Source organism: Nicotiana tabacum, chromosome 7 (genome assembly GCF_000715075.1).
Source record: "Nicotiana tabacum cultivar K326 chromosome 7, ASM71507v2, whole genome shotgun sequence".
NCBI lineage: Eukaryota > Viridiplantae > Streptophyta > Magnoliopsida > Solanales > Solanaceae > Nicotiana > Nicotiana tabacum.
Window position 1 is genome coordinate 96630810 of NC_134086.1, and position 17384 is coordinate 96648193.

The 17384-nt window shown below is 37.7% G+C and overlaps 1 protein-coding gene across 1 annotated transcript; it reads left to right on the forward strand.

Moving 5' to 3' along the window:
• The first annotated feature begins 7554 nt into the window (after positions 1-7554).
• Positions 7555-7884, forward strand: LOC142162193 (uncharacterized). Its single transcript, XM_075218515.1, has one exon. It carries the CDS (start codon positions 7555-7557, stop codon positions 7882-7884), a length of 330 nt encoding a protein of 109 aa, XP_075074616.1.
• Positions 7885-17384: the final 9500 nt, after the last annotated feature.

Here is a 17384-nt window from a genome sequence, read left to right on the forward strand (position 1 = left end):
ATCTGACAGCATATTCTGTCAAATTGTTTAAAACTTAACAAAGACCTTTATGCAGGCCACAGGCTGTGCACAAAGCACATGAGGTGCACCAATGCACATGTTGTGCACGAGTGCACATGCCTTCCAATTCAGAATTTAAACCAAACATCCCTTTTACATTACTGATCAATTCAAACAGCTATAGGTAAACCAAAACTGGTTCTTAATTGATTCATCAAATGCTTAGCAGAAGTAAGTCGATTTGTTATTGTTCGGATAGCTAAAACTAATTGACGACACATGTCGACTCGACTATATTAGCATTAACATACACAAGCGTAGCCAAAAATCAGACATTCAAAAGCATGGGACACATGACTCGACTTATACTGATTAAACAAAATTATACTTCGAGGAATCAGTTAGTCAGTACAAATTTGGAATACAACCAATGCACATGCCTTATCAGAATAGGAGGGGGGGATTCAGACAAACACAGAGGTTCAAGTAAAGTGGACAAACAAAAGTTGATAAAATTAAAACAAATATGAACAGACTTTTAAAACAAATCACACGGACTAAAACAAATAAAGGAAAGAAAGCAGACTCACCTTAAAACTTGAAAAGTTAAAAGTTTGAACTCGGATTTGGACAGACCTTTCTTAAGGCTGAACGGACTTTAATCGAAGTGTTTCTCAGATGAGAAACACTTCGATTAAGGTCCATTAGACCTTAATCTCTTTGGCTCGGACGGACATGGGCCAGTGATGAAGAACTACAAAGTTCCAAAACTCAGATCCGGGATTCATGCTTCCCTGGTCAGATTCGGACCAAACCAAGTATGGTTTGGTCACGAGGGGGTCTGGGGAGTGTCTGGTGTGAAACTGGGGTTAAACTGTGTAGATCGAGTTTTGACTCGAATCTTCGAATGAAGATTCGAGAAGGTGGGGAGGGATTCGAACTACATGGTTAACAGATCCATGTTTAGGATGGCAAGGGGGTTCTAGGGTGTTAAGGGGAAGGTCACCGGCGTCCATGCCGCCGGCTTTCATGGCGAAAGTATACAGGGGCGGCTAGGGTTTAGGGGCCTGGTCTGTGGAGACGAAGGCTGGGGTATTGGATAGGGGGGCAGGGTAAGGTTATGAACTTATATAGTTAGTGGGTGGATTGATCTCAACCGTTAGATCAATCTAGATCTACGGTCTGGATCTGATGGCTTAAGTGGAACGGTGTCGTTTCAAGGGTAAAGGGTTGGGGTCGGTCCGGGTGAGACGGGTCGGGTTTATTGGTGGGTTATGGGGAATTGATCTTGGCCGTTGATCACTCTGAGATCAACGGCCCAGATCAGGCACGACCCAAACGACGTCGTTTGGACTCTCTGGGCATCAGCTGGACTGGACCGGGCAGGCCTGGTTTGGGCATTGCTTGTTTGGGCCAATTTTAATAAATTGGCCCAATTCGGAAGAAAGGGTCTTTTTTTTTATTATTCTTATTTATTTTTAAAAAAACAAAACTAAGCAAAAATCAAATTAAAATTAAATACACACTCAACACAATTATTTGCACACACACTAAAAATAATTCAAAACAGGTAAAATCAAACAAAATAAAATCACGGACGAAGATGCCTATTCATGATTTTCTATTTAACGACCGGATTACGGTTCGAATTATGCATGACACACACATTTTTTGTATTTTGTTTTAATAAAGTAAAAATGGGCAAAAATCGCAAATAACCAACAAAGTGCCATGTAAAAAATCCAAAATTTGTACAGTGGGGCCAATTATTATTATTTTATTATTTCTTTTGGAGCGATTGTCGTGCGAAACAAAAATCACGTGCTCACAGCCATAAACCTTAACTCAAACATATAGAAGGGAGTAGGGGTATGGGGAATTCACAACAAACAGCAGATGCAAAGAGAGAGTAGCATATTCAATACAAGAACATGGACAGGAATGTAGACAAGAGTGTAGCAACTATAAAGTAAACACATAGGGATGATGCTGGAATCAAAATAAGGACATACCAGTTTCAGGGAAACAAATAAGTGAAAGCAGAAGTCTTGTAAGCCAAATTGCAAGCAAGCAGTACAAAAGATCTTAGAAGAGAGTAGAGAATTGAAAGAGTATTGTAATTGAGTGTGTGTGTGTAAGAGTATGCAATTCAAAGTGTGTTCAAGTGTAGAAGGGTAGTCCCCTTTTATAGTGCAGAAAACAAGTAAGAAAAGGTAAGGAAATAGTTTGCAATCAATCACATAAAGTCTCCCTTTGGTTAAGGGATTCTGCTTTCGAATGGGCATAAGACAATTACGGAAAGAATTTGATTAAAACCTTTTCCAAAGTAACATAATAAGGGTAAATACACAGGGTTTATTTAAGGCAAAAGTCCAATGGTACATGGTTTGTGAAAAATAAGGAAAGGGAATTAATCAAATAGCCAGTAAAATCAAAGCTACAAGCTTTGTTCGAATGAACCAAGTCAGAAAAAGGGTAAAGAAAGGTTCAATTAGGGAAAATCAGTAGCAATCAAGTAAACACCATTAAAGGAATTCGAAATCAATTAGTAGTTGGCAAAACCTTTTGAAAGAAGAGTTCTCATATATAAAGGACACAAATATGTGAATCAAGAAGAGGCTGTCAAATTATTTAGAAGAGAGTTTGATCGAAGAGAAGTTCAGAATCATAAGCAAAAAGATACAGGTTCAATTTGCAGACTCATAGTGAGTCTGAGAGTTCAGGGTCCCAAAGTGTAGCCTTAACTCGAACACAAAAATCAAAATCGTCAAAGGAAACCCCCAAATCCTAGGGTTTCAAAATTGAATCAGACATGGAAGTGAGAAAGCAAGTCATTTGTTTCAGAGTCTCAACAAAATAGATATGATAGCACGTTTGAATGACAAAGGAAGAAAAATCATGAAGAACATATTTGAGAAAACTCGGAAGCTAAACAAGTTCAGAAGAAGGAGATAATACAAACGTGAACACAAGTAGATGAAGCATGTAAGAACATGAACAGAGTCCAGTAAACAAGATCAAATAACTTAACGGTAAATACACATAGTAAAAGAGTAAAGAAAACTAAGCAGGGATTAACAGGAGTAACATGCATAGCAGAAAAGAAAAGGTAGAAGATAGTACATGCGTAATAAAGAGTAATCACACCAGCAGGGTATGGACAAACACACATAAAGTAAAGAAGAAGAAAAATCAGAAAGATTTTTCCCAAAAAATCCTTTCAGAAACCCTAAAATCGAAGAGAAACGATTTTGAAAAGAAACTTTTGGGGAAAACACTTTAGATGGCAAGAAAAGTATAGATACAGTATAGATCTAAGAAAATAACGGTGAAAGGACCTTGAATAGCTTAGGGTTTCGGAGAAACCCTAGAAATGAGAAAGGCTTGGAAACAGGTCTGATCTTGAGTCGGAGAGGTCAAGAATCAGGCTCCTAAGTCTTGAATATGCCGGAGCATGGCCGGAGGAGCCATGAAATCAAAGGTCTGAGAAGATCGGAGAGGGAATCGTCAAGGTCAGGCCTCGAAGCTTCGAACAACCCTGGCTTACTGGTGAAGATAGGTGAGTACCAACTATCCATGGCCTGAGAAGCCATGGATTCCGGTGACCGGTGGTTGAAAAGGGGGTAGGAGGAGGCTAGGGTTTCGGAGAGTTTTTGAGAGGATTTGAGAGGGTTTGGGATTCAAAGGCGGTGGGCCAGGTGAGAATGAGGGATTAGGGTAGTCACCTGTGTTTAATTATGGTAGGGCGAATAGTGGTCGTTGATCCGAATGATCAACGGCCTAGATTTAAGAAGGTAGGTGGGGAACCGGGTTGGGTCGTTTGAGTTGGGTTAGGGGTTGGGTCAAAAGGAATTGGGATGGTCCAAATTTGAATTTGAATTTGGGTCAATTTTAGGCTAAAATCGAAATGTAATGGGGCTACAATTGAAACGAACTGAGGCCAAAATTTAAATAGCCAGTTTTCCCTTTTTATTTTATAAAATTAGTAAAAAATGATTTTGAAAGCAAATTAAAAATAAATTAAAAGCACTGGATCCGTTAATAGTATATGAATATTAATTTAAAAATATTGGAACCAGTTTCATAATTATAAAATGCTATTAAATCTTAAAGGAGGCTAAAATTGCAATTATATGCAATTTAGCTTTTAAAATACCAAATTAATTTGTAAAAATATATGAAAAGTAACCTACCTATATTTTGGTATAAATATGAGAATAAAATAAGTTATTCACCAAAGTGATAATTTTGGGAATAATTATTGAGCAATAAATCAATTTAAAAATCTCTTAAAAAATAGGAAAAATACTAAAACACTTGGGCATACTTATATATGTATGTCTATGATATCTGAAAGTATTTGCATGTAAAAGAAATACATAGGGAAAAATTGGGTATCAACACCAGGTCCCTAAAACTACGCGTTCACGAGAGGCTGTTCACGTTTGCTGAGGGTAAAACCCCTAACACTCTGCGTTCGCGACCCAACCATTACGTTCGCGATGAAGTAAATCCCACCCTGCCCTGATCACTCTTCGCGATCGCGAAGAAGGAAACTAGATGACAGCTGAAGCTGAAGAAAAACCAGATTTTCTAAATCTAAAACCATTTGTAGCCTATTCGAAATTCACCCGAGCCATCGGGGCTCAAACCAATTATACATACAAGCCCACAAACCTCATACGAACTCGCTCGCGCGATCAAAACACCAAAATGACGCCTAGAACTACGAATCGGACTCCAAATCAAATGAAATTCTCAAGAAAACTTTAAAACTACTATTTTAACAACCGAACGTCCAAATCACGTCAAACCAACTCCATTTCTCACCAAATTTGACAGACGAGTCATAAATATAGTAATGGACCTATACCGGACTCCGGAACCAAAATACGGACCCGATATCAACAAAATCAAATATCGGTCAATTCTTAAAAATCATTAACCTTTAAACTTTTAATTTTCGACAAAAATCAATAACTCAAGCTAGGGACCTCCGAATTCGATTTCAAGTATACGCCCAGGTACCAAATCACGATATGGACCCATTGGGACTGCCAAAATATGGATTCGGGTCTGTTTGCTCGAAACGTTGACCGAAGTTAATTCAAATAAATTTTTAAGGAAAATTTCATATTTTATCAGTTTTTAACATAAAAGCTTTCTGGAAAAACTTCTAGACTGCGCACGCAAATCAAAAAAAAATTAAAAAAGCTATTAGAGGCTTCTAAATACGAAATTAAGTTCTAAAACTCTGGATGACCTATCGAGTCATCTCACTCTCCTTAATCCTTATTGTGTATAATGTGAGGAAGGAAAGAGAGGGACAGTTGTTATTTGGAGGTGAAGTGGGACTGCAGTTGGATGTGGCTCCATCACATGCATGCAGCGTAGAAAGGACTTTTCTGTTATGATTAGCCTTTTGCTTTTCTGCATTCATATTTTAGCAAATTGAAATTGCAGCGTTAATTAATTGTCAACTGTTCTTGCGTTCAATAATGGTATAACCAAGGGGGAAGCAATGCTCCTTTTTTTTAAAAAAAAAAGTTAATCAAAAGAGTAAGATAACGAATTATTGCCAAGGAATACTTGCTTGAAAAGATGCAAGTTGGATGATTTTTTTATGACAGTGGTGTTTATGTTTGGACATTTTTTGTTTTTGTCAAATTTGAACCTCAGAGTTTATCATAATCCACACACTTTATTAATCACTACATGTCACGTGCAGCCTTAGATAATATTGCACGTTTGTTAAATATTGAAGAGTAATAGTGCAATTCTTTTTATATATAACCTATAAGTCTTTAGGAACCAATTATGCAAAATTTGAAACTCAGTAAATAATATGCTTATTCTATATGCTTTTTTACTTAAAATACATAACGTGCATTTAACTCGAATACGTTCATGACTTCATGTATTGTGTTCTTAACACTAAAGCAAAGCTTGGATGGCGGTAGTAGTACAATTTCCAGCTAGCTAGCTACTGGAAAGGAATATTCAAGTAAGAAAAAGATAAAAGTACGAAGTAGGACAAAATCAAATATAGTACTCTAATATTTCCTTTTTAGTCCGTTCCAAAAAGAATGAATTCTTTTTAAATTTGGTAACAATTTAGCTTAAAGTTACAACGCTACTCTTAATGAGAAACTTTTATAACCACACAAATACTCTGGGCCCCATTTGGACTTGTTTAGGACCACAAATTCCAAAAGTCTTCATTTTTTTCTTAAACTCCATGCTCAATCAAACAGGTTCACATAAATTGGAACAGAGTAGTACTAATGCAACTCTAGGCTAGCTAGCTATTGGAAAAGAATATTCAACAAATATAAAAATATTAAGTGGGACAAAATCTGACATGTTAGAATAGCAACTACGTAGTATTCTCTTTCCATGAAACTCAATACCGACATTTATATCGTTGCCTACTCTCTGATCCCTACCCCAACCCCTTTCCCCTTTAGAACAGGGAAACCTTTTGTTTTTTCCTTCTGATTTTTCCTAGAATTAACTCAAATAGCCGCTCACCTATCTTTTAAATTAAAAATGATCGATAGATATATAATATATGTATAGTTATATATAATTAATGTATAATCTATGTGTAACGGCTAGAAAAAGTAAATATTGAATTTGAACACAGTAACTTTTACGTAAACCCTATATTCTTGTTAAAATTTTTATTAACATATAAGAATTCTTTTACCAACTATTTATATAAGTTTTCTTTTTTTTTTTACTTATTTTTATGTGTTTATTAAATGCAGAAAATATTTACAAATCAAACGTTTACGAGTTAATATCAGTCAAAGGCATAAATTGATCACTTCAAACTGCACTAATACATTATATAGATAGAAAAATATTGTCTTTACATTTTGTTTAATATAACACTCTTTTTATTTTAATTTGGGGCGTTTCAATTTTCAAAATGTTTGAAAAGTTCGTAACTATCATATTCAAATTTACAACTTTAATAGACAAGCTTTTAAATCTTTGACGATATGAATGTGGTGCAACACGGTACGTCTTAGGCTCTAGCATGACCTGGAAGGACGCGTGGCAGTTGGGAATAACGAGTTTTTTTTCCTCGGGGAATAACGAGTTCGCTACTGTAGATGGATAAATAATGTAAAATTTCTATTACGATAAGATGCGATCGAATAAATGAGAATCCTCAACTTTTAACTGTAGAGTGTAATATTCGAGATTTGAGAATGAAACGATCCTTGATAAAAATATTTTTTTCCTTAAATAGGTTAAATGCAAAACGAATTATCAGATGATTATAACAAAAAGCGAAGTCCCTCGTTTTAATTAACTAATACAATATTTTATTCAATACGTGTTTATTCTTTCTCTATAAAAAGTCAAATCACCATCACATGCACTATCGTTAACACTTCACAATTTTCTCTCTTCTCTCTCACACCCACACAAAATTATTGTTTGGCTGTTTTTTTCCTCTTCTTTCAGCTCAGAAACAGCAAATTACTATTAAAAAAATCAATTTCTTAGAAGAAAGAACGATTTATTAGGGTTTTCAATATAATGGGAAATTGCATGGAAGCATGTTTACGAAGGGAAGAAATAGAGGAAAGTATTCATCAAGAACTAGAAACAGAGGAAAAAACAAGTGAAATTCTCAAGGCCAAAAAAGAAACGGAGAAAAAAGGAAATAATAGTATGAGAATAAAGATAGTTTTGACTAAAGAAGAACTAGAAATGTTATTTCTTCAGTTGAAACTCAAAGAAGAGAAAAGATTAGAGGATATTTTGGGAGAAATAAAAAGAAGAAGAGAAAGAAGAGATTCTAAGTGGAAACCATCTTTAGAAAGTATTACAGAGAGCCCAGTTCCAGAAATAATGGATAGATCATGAGTCTAGAAAAAATATGTACGCATTTTTGTCTATTTTTTTCATTTGTTTGCCTTCGAATATATATCGTGAATTCGTGAGATACCTTGTTTTGGTATTTTGTTCTCTCTTTTTTTCCCCCTTTTCATTATCAATTATCTTTTTTGATATAATCATTTGGTAATTGGTTCGAATAATTCAGATTCTCAATGCATATGACTCATTTAAAGGAAGAAAGTGTTCTGTACCAAAAGTATATTTATTTTCCGGGCTTGAATACAAGATCTCTTGTTAAGATTGAATGGACCTCATCATTTCCACTACCCTTTAGTTATTTTGTAGGCATTGATGAAGAGTAGATTCATCTTTATAAAATGTAATAATCAGTAATTTTGCCCTTAATGTCTATACTTCAATTGTTTTGGGTACATCATTTTCAGTCAATGTGAATTACATCTTGAAATATCAGATTTTCTAGCGAAGTTAGTGAAGTCATAATCATCAACTAGACTTACTTACATGTCAAAATGACTTTATACACGATCAGTGAAATATTTTAATATGCATGATCTGATAATATACATTTTTTATACTGTCATAGTATAGAAATTATGCCCTAAAATTAGGTGACTTTTTGTTTAGGAATCTCGTAGAAAATGCTCGTATTCCTTCTTGAGATGGTTGTTGCTCCCAAACGCACACGCAAGTATACGTGGTCGTATAAGTAATAAAATGATAAGTCAAGTGTCGAACCCACAGAGACTTATATCAACTACTCACTAACTCACCAATATTGTTATTCAGTCAAGCTAGATTCGAGTTCAAGAGCTTAATTATACTAAACTACAATTCTAGGTAATAACTAAATTATCAAGTAGTAGAATGATTGTTATGTATTCAATAGAGACAAATATTCCATGGTTGTGATCGATTCACCATTCGTATTGTGTTCTAATTAACTCTCCCTCTCATACAATTCACTCATGGTTGCTAATTAATCAATAATTGCTCTCATAGCCTTCTCCCGAAGTACTACTCGCCTATTCAAAATAGATTAACGCCTATATTCCTATAAAATCAATCTATTAAGAACGCATTAAGATTATGATATTTAATTAAGCACGGTGACTGTGTATATTCCTATCCTAACCACAAATTTGCTTCCCCTAAGGGTTAAGATCATGATCTCTTCAATTCTTCTCTAATCTAAACACAGCTTTCCCAAGCATAGCATAGATAGTAAATAGAACCTAACTGCTGGCCAAACAAGTAAGAAATTAAATACAGAATCGAAGAAACAACCATATATTAGTGAATTATAATCGAGGTTAAGTCAACATTAGACAACAATATTCATGGCTAAATCACAACCCCAGAACAATGGGTGTTTAGCCACTTATAATACTAGCAAACAATTGCATAAGTTTCGAATAATTGAAAATACTAGAAAAGATGAAGAAATCTGAGATGTTCTTGCTCCCGGATGTTTCTTGTGTATATTTTTCCTCCAAAGTGCGTATCTCCCTTCAAAAATAGGCTTAGTCTTTCTTTTATACGTGTTGGGTAGGTCTAGGGCGGCATAAGCCGTGTTTCGGACAAAATAGGATAAAAATCACGTCAACGGCGCCCTGGATAGCGCCAGGCGCCCACCAGGGCGCTGCCCAATTTTCAGCTCCTGTTCCAGCGCCACAAGTGGCGCCAGGCGCTGCCTGTGGCTCCCAAATGCACAATTTTTTGGTTATGTTTGTTTTGGCTCTAATTTTGCGCATTTGGCCCCCAATTGCTCCCAAATCATTCCTACATATAAAAACACTTCAAATTAAAATAAATCATAGCATTTAACATCCCAAATTCACGAAACAAAAGTAAAATATGAGGCGATATACATAGAAATATATATGCTTTAAGCTAAACATCGATACCCCACACTTAGACTCTTGCTCGCCCTCGAGCAATGAGACTATCTAATAAACCCCCAACTACGTGCAAGTCTCAATTATAGAGGAGCATCTTAACTTTTAACCACACACTATACCCTTGACTATGATCAATACCGGCACACAAGCATGAACACACAAAATTTCACATTTTCCCCATTTAAGTATGCCCAAGTATAATATTTCAATTCCAGCAACCTATTTGTCACCACCCAACCTCAAAAGCCGACTTGCAACCACTAAGCACCCTCAATTCATGCACTTATCCAACGAGAATGTTTATAATATTACCAATCATTCATGAGATCATGTGCCCTCACCAACAAACAAAAGAGTGAATATAAATAGTCCACAGATTCAAATATACTTTTGAATATAGATTAAGGATATCACACAATTGAACAAAATTCGTTCACTCTCACAAAGAGTTCATATGCATCCCGTGGTCGTACCATAAGCTTTCCCGTAGTGTATATCTCTACTAATTTAAGCTAGCCAAATCTAGGATCAATTAGAACTTTAAGGTTGTAATGTAGGTTAAGGGACGGGTATGATACATTTAGAAATAGTGACTAACCCTCCTAAGCACTTTAATACACTACATTCACAATTCAAGCACATATTCTTCTCAATCAATTCACTTGTCATATACAACATAACCCTCTTTTCAATTAAGCACTTCTATGTTTCCACTAGCACAAATCATTGTGAATTGGAGGTGTGTATTTTTCTACATTATTTGAACTATCATATTTTTTTCCTTTTCTTGCAAATTTTTCTTTCTCTTTTTTTTTTTCACACACTCCATACATTAAGGTTCATTGGCTAGTGTCTTTTTATTTCAACTTTGGTGCACCAACAAGCCCTTCCATGGTTCCACTCAAAAACTACTCCCCAATATCTCACTTTACTTCTTTTAGCGACTAAGTGCCTTAGGAGGTAAAGGTTTAATCAATATCAAATTAAGAACAAAATAGGAGCATGACTTGTAATGTGGGTGCCAAAAGAAAGGTCTATAGGCTCAAAGGGCTAGCAATGGAAAATTTTATTTTTATGTGACAAGCACATCCATGATCAAGCAAGAAAATGCCTACGTCATCTCCTAGATTAGCACAACTTACAATTTCGCTTCAATTAACACATGGGGCAAGTTCTAGAATACAGAGAATAGAACAGAAAATCACAAATCCTCACACACATGTTGCACATGACTCAATCAAGACGGTTCTGTTCAACTCTCAAGTCGAGCAAGCGCACATAATTGAGAAATTTAAGCAATATTGCATTATGTGGCATACAAGTCAAACAACTGAGAGAGAGCGTCACAAAATAGGCTATTTACTTTACTCAGGCTTCACAATCCAAAACAAATACATGGGAAAGATACAGTGTATGTCATAGCCTAATGTGCTAGCAACAACCATGTCCATGGGTATCTCAGAGCGACTCAGTTTCTTCCTAAACTAATCCTAAAAAAAAAAAGAAGTACCCGGTTCGAGCTACATCCTTGGAAAAGAATCGGTGCCCAAAGAAAAACCAAGGAATACTACCTAGCTATTCTAAAAAAAACTTTTTGGTGTTTTTTTTAAATTAGAATTTTATCCCTCAAGAAAATTGTCCAAAAGATCCATCGTCGGGAAAAGTCCGAGCTTTTTTCAAAAAAAAAAAATTTCTTTTGTATTTTTATGCTTTTTTTCTCTTTTTTTTAAAGCTACTAAACTACACTAGACTAACTACACTATCACTACTAAAAGAAACAAATCAAACAAGTTGATACAAAATATATAACTACAGCACAGGTAGTATTCCTCCCACCCCACACTTAAACTATGCATAGCCCTCGATGCAAGTAAAAATGAAATATGGAGTAGGGTGAAAAGAAAAACTCCCTGTTAGGTGGAGTCCACCTCCGCAGCATGCCCTCCACCAGTAGCTCTGGGCTCATCATCATCCGGTCCTAGAGGCACCAAAGTCATGGGCCCCATAGCACCATTTCCATCCTCATCCTCAGTGTTTGAGCCCTTAATAGAGTTGACGTCCTCCGACGAGTGAACAGGGCTGCCATGTGCAATCCCCAACATCTCCTTGGACGTGCTGGACAAGTCATTACGTAAATGCATACGCTCCTCATTTGTAATACCTGCCCTGCTCATGAGTATGTTCATCGAGTTATAAAGGTACCTATTGAAGCTCTCATCTCGCTCCATACGGGCTGCGGGGGTGCGTTTTGACGATGTCTCTAATAGAGATTGATGTCTATAAGCCCTGACGGTGCCTCCACCACCTCATCATGTCCGGGGTACTCCGGCACTCCTCGAAATAGCATATGCTAAGTGAGCAAGTTTCCGAAGAAGAACCGCCTAATCTGTCGCCAAATCTCGTGCGGGCCATCTCACTGAGCATAATCACAGCCACATTATTGGATCAACCGATCATTAAGAAGAAAATGACACATACTCTAGTGCGAGTGCAATCGCTGCTGTGCTTCGCCGACATGAGTCTCGCTTGTACAAAATTCTATCATACTTTAGCAGCTTTGTTGAAGTCGGAGCGAACCATAGAAAGGTGAATGTTGCCCTGCTTCTTTATCCACTTAGCATTGGAATCTACGCCACAAAGAGTGTGACGTATCAACTTATATTTTGGGCTTCTGATAAATCGTTGGAGTCTCCTTGGATTAGTATTCTCAACCCCCAAATAGTCACATAAAGACACTTTATCCATCGGCACATCCTTCCCTCTTACACGTGAAGTGTCCAATTGGTAATCCCAGTTAGCATAAAACTCTCGAACCATGCTCAGGTTTGCAGGTCCCGGGCATTCCAAGAACTTGTGCATATTTAGAGTTCGCAGCCAGCCAAGTACCTCCGGGAAGTTTCTTTCTAAGGTCATGGTATTAATCCCAATTTCAGAAATGTACTGCCCAGATGGCATGAAGTCCTTGTGCTATGAAATAGCTGCAGCATCGACCAAATCCAAATGAGGCCTCGGCCTTAATGGCACCTGCTGAGATCCCTCGGCGACCTGTTATCCTTTGGATTGCCATGAGAGCTTTCTCCCCGCTTTCGCTTTTTGGGCACTGGAGAGGTTGTGGAGGACTTTCCAATGCTCTTTCCTTTGCTAGAACCATCACGATCCATAGTATCCTACAACACAAATAAACATGGATGTGAGAACTTGTCAAGAAATATGCCTAAGGTTGTCGTGCAAGTCATAAAATGACCCCACACTTAAAACCGAAGGCATAATGTACACTATGTCACAATTTTGGATCCAACATGTAGAAGTGTTGCACCCTAAAGCTATGGGTACTCAAGGCTTCCCCATGCCACACAAATAATGATTGATTATGGATACGCGAATTCACATTAAGTTAAGCAAGAGGTGTATGGTACGCACCTTTCACAACTACTAGACTATACTAAATTAGTCAAATCTACAAGATTCTACAATATACATTATATAAGATAGATGGTGTAGGAACATGTATTGCATCAAAGACATACCCCCTAGCATGTAAAAGCATCCCTACACACCCCACACTTAGCCAAAATTCATACACAAATATACTCGGTTACTCATACTTCACCGGTGCACCAAAATCCTCTTTCAAGCATTTTAGCAAACATCTTGCGGGCATAAAGTGTGTGCTTCTAATTCAACAATGGTGAAATATGGTGGACCTTCTAATTTTCAATGAAGTAGAGGGAATTCTAGTTTACTACTCCGTATACACATTAGTCACACAATTTCGACCAACACAAGCCACCCACCATAAAAATTACATAAGAACTACATAAAAAATTGGGGGATTGGGGCTTTTGGGAATGGGATGTATATAATTATCTATTCATTAAAACACAAAAAGAAAGAGAAGAAGAAGAAGAAGAAGAAGAAGAAGAAGAAGAAGAACATACCTGTAGACTGGAGAAGGAGAGCAAGAGAGAAAAAAAAACTGAGAAAATTTGGAGAGGAAGAAGCGGACGCGACAGAAGCTATAGAAATTTTCAACGTTTGATGTTGGTTTTTGTGTTTGGGTGGGTTTGGGTGATGGTTAAGTTGGACTGGGAGTGGGTATGAGTATTAGGATAGGTTAGAATGTTAGTATAAATGGGTATTTGGGTGGGGTTAAATGAGCATGGGTTAATAAAGAAAGCAAAGAAACAAAAAATAAAAAAATAAAAAAACTTACCTGATCCGCCCCCAGCCCGGCGCCTCGCGCCCTGCATGCCGCTGGGGTTTTTTTCATTCTCTTTCCAGCGCCCCAGGCAGCGCTGGGCGCTGTTTTCGCAATTTATTTTTGAAACAACCCGATCCTCTGAGCCTTATATGTACCCAATTTACACGTCCTACACCATTATATCTCAAATTTCTATACCTACAAAGAAAATGCAAAACTCTAACTATTCTAAAAGAAAATTAAGAAGTTAAACAAGGAAAGCAATAAAAATTAGGTTGCCTCCCAATAAGCACCTGATTTAACATCGCGGCACGACGCAGTGTCTAGCTTACTTATCAGCGAGTACAACCTTGGTCTTCTCACGATTAATCATTCCTCCTAATAGTGCTTGACTCGATGACCACTCACCAAAAACTTCCTTTCACCATTTAAAGCTTGCAACTCGATTGCACCATAAGGAGTGACTCTCACCACCTAAAACGGACCTGACCACCTCGATTTTAGATTTCCAGGGAACAATCATAGCCTAAAATTGAATAATAATACATGTTGGCCTGGCTTAAAGTGACGCGGCTTGATATGCTTGTCATGCCATCTTTTTGTCTTTTCTTTATAGAGCTTAGCATTTTCATAAGAGTGCAGCCTAAACTCATCTAACCCATTCAATTGCAAAAGTCTTTTCTCGCCCATGTCTTCAAGGTCCATGTTTAGCTTCTTAATGGCCCAGTATGCCTTGTGTTCCAGTTCAACGGGCAAGTGACATGCCTTCCCATAAACAAGCTTGTAAGGGGACGCCCTAATTGGCGTTTTATATGAAGTTCTACACGCCCATAAGGCATCATCTAACTTTGCAGCCCAATCCTTCCTGTTCATACTCACTGTCTTCTCTAATATTTGCTTTCTTTCTCTGTTTGACACCTCAGCTTGCCCACTTGTTTGAGGATGATATGTTGTAGCAACTCTGTGGCGAACTCCTTATTTAGCTAGAAGGTTATTCAACAACCGATTGCAAAAATGGGTCCTCTCATCACTAATTAAGGCACGTGGAGTCCCAAATCTCGAAAATATGTTCTTTTTCACAAAAGCAGCTACCACCATGGCATCATTTGTTGGCAAAGCAATTGGCTCCACCCATTTTTACACGTAGTCAACTGCTAGCAAGATGTATTTGTTTCCTCTAGACAATGGGAATGGTCCCATAAAATCTATCCCCTACACATCAAAAAGCTCAACTTCTAGGATGTTGTTCAAAGGCATCTCATGCCTCCTTGTGATTGTTCCTATTCTCTGACATTGGTCACACTTCTTAACAAATGCATGGGCATCCTTGAATAGAGTAGGCCAAAAGAGACCAGATTGTAGTACCTTTGTAGCTATTTTATCTCCTCAATGATGGCCCCCATAAGGTGATGCGTGACAATCATATAACACTAATTCCACCTCCTTTTCTGGAATGCATCTCCTCATCAATTGATCAGTACATTTCTTGTACAAATATGGCTCATCCCAGTAGTAGAAGTTCACATCATGTAGAAACCTCTTTCTAGCTTCAGATTCAATTTCAGGAGGAAGTACCCCACTCACAAGATAATTCACGTAGACTGCGTACCATGGTGGAGGGTCTTAGGTGATAGCAAAAAGTTGCTCATCAGGAAAGACTTCTTTAATTTGGCCACCCTCCTCCACGTGATCGTGATTTTCCAACCTTGATAGATGGTCAACTACTTGGTTCTCTATTCCCTTTCGATCTCGTATTTATACATCAAATTCTTATAGCAACAAAAACCAACGCATTAATCTAGCCTTAGATTCCTTTTTTGTAAACAAATACATGATTGCTGCATGATCGGTATGGACTATGACTTTCGTTCCCACCAAGTATACCCAAAATTTCTCAAAGTCCCACACAACAACTAACAACTCCTTCTCAGTAGTGGTGTAATTCAGCTATGCGTCATCAAGAGTCTTACTCGCATAGTAGATGGAATAAAACACCTTGTCCTTCCTCTAGCCTAACACTGCCCCAATAGCGTGGTCACTTGCATCACCTATAAGCTCAAATGGTAAGGACCAATTGGGTGCCACAATAATGGGAGCAGACACGAACTTCTTTTTGAATTCTTCAAATGCCTTGAGGCAGGTGTCATCAAAGTTGAAAGTTACATCTTTTTCAAGCAACCTGCACAAATGAGTAGCAATTTTCGAAAAATCTTTAATAAAGCGCCGATAGAAACCCGCGTGTCCCAAGAAACTTCGAACACCCTTCACTGAAATAGGTGGAGGTAATTTTTCAACCGCCTCCACCTTCGCCTTATCAACTTCAATGCCGCCCCTAGATATTCTGTGACCCAACACGATGCCTTTTTGTACTATAAATGACACTTTTCCCAATTTAGTACTAGATTTGTTTCTTCACAATGGGACAACTCCTTGCTTAAATTCCTCAAGCAATCATCATAAGAAGACCCAAAAACTGAAAATCATCCATAACCACTTCCACGAATTTTTCCACCATGTCGGTGAAAATAGCCATCATGCACCTCTGGAAAGTGGCTGGTGCATTACAAAGACCAAACAACATTCGCTTGAAGGCAGAAGTACCATAAGGACAAGTAAAAGTGGTCTTTTCCTGATCCTCTGGGCATATGACAATCTGATTGTATCCCAAATAACCATCAAGGAAGCAATAATATTCATGCTCGACTAATCTGTCTAGCATTTGGTCAATGAATGGAAGTGGGAAATGGTCCTTGCGGGTTGCTTTGTTGAGCCGTCTATAATCAATGTAGACTCTCCACCTCGTCACAGTGCGAGTAGGAATTAACTCATTCTCAATCACAGTCATTCCTCCCTTTTTTGGCACACATTCAACTGGGCTTACCCAGTTGCTATTAGAAATAGGAAAAATGATACCTGCATCGAGCAACTTGATAACTTCCTTTTTCACCACCTCTTTCATAATGGGGTTTAATCTTCTTTGCTGCTCCACACTAGGGCGGTGTCCATCTTCCAAAAAGATTGTATGCATGTAAACCGATGGACTAATTCCCTTGATGTCAGCAATAGTCCACCTAATGGCTTTTTTATGCTCGCGGAGTACTCTGAGCAATTTTTCTTCTTGAGTGTTGGTCAATCTGGACGAAATAATCACGGGCAATGTCTCAGAGTTCTCCAACTAAGCATAGCGCAGATGCGCTGGAAGTGGCTTAAGTTCTAGCTTCGGAGCTTCTTCAATAGATGGCTTAGGAGGGGTCAGAGTGACAGGCCTGTCCAACTCCTCAAATTTTCCAAACCCCTGGATATAACTGCAGGACATATCCAGTACTTGCTCAATTTCTCCCATCATTTCATCTTCACTATCTTCGTCATCCCCAATCAACACTCGTTCAACAGGATCTACAGGGATC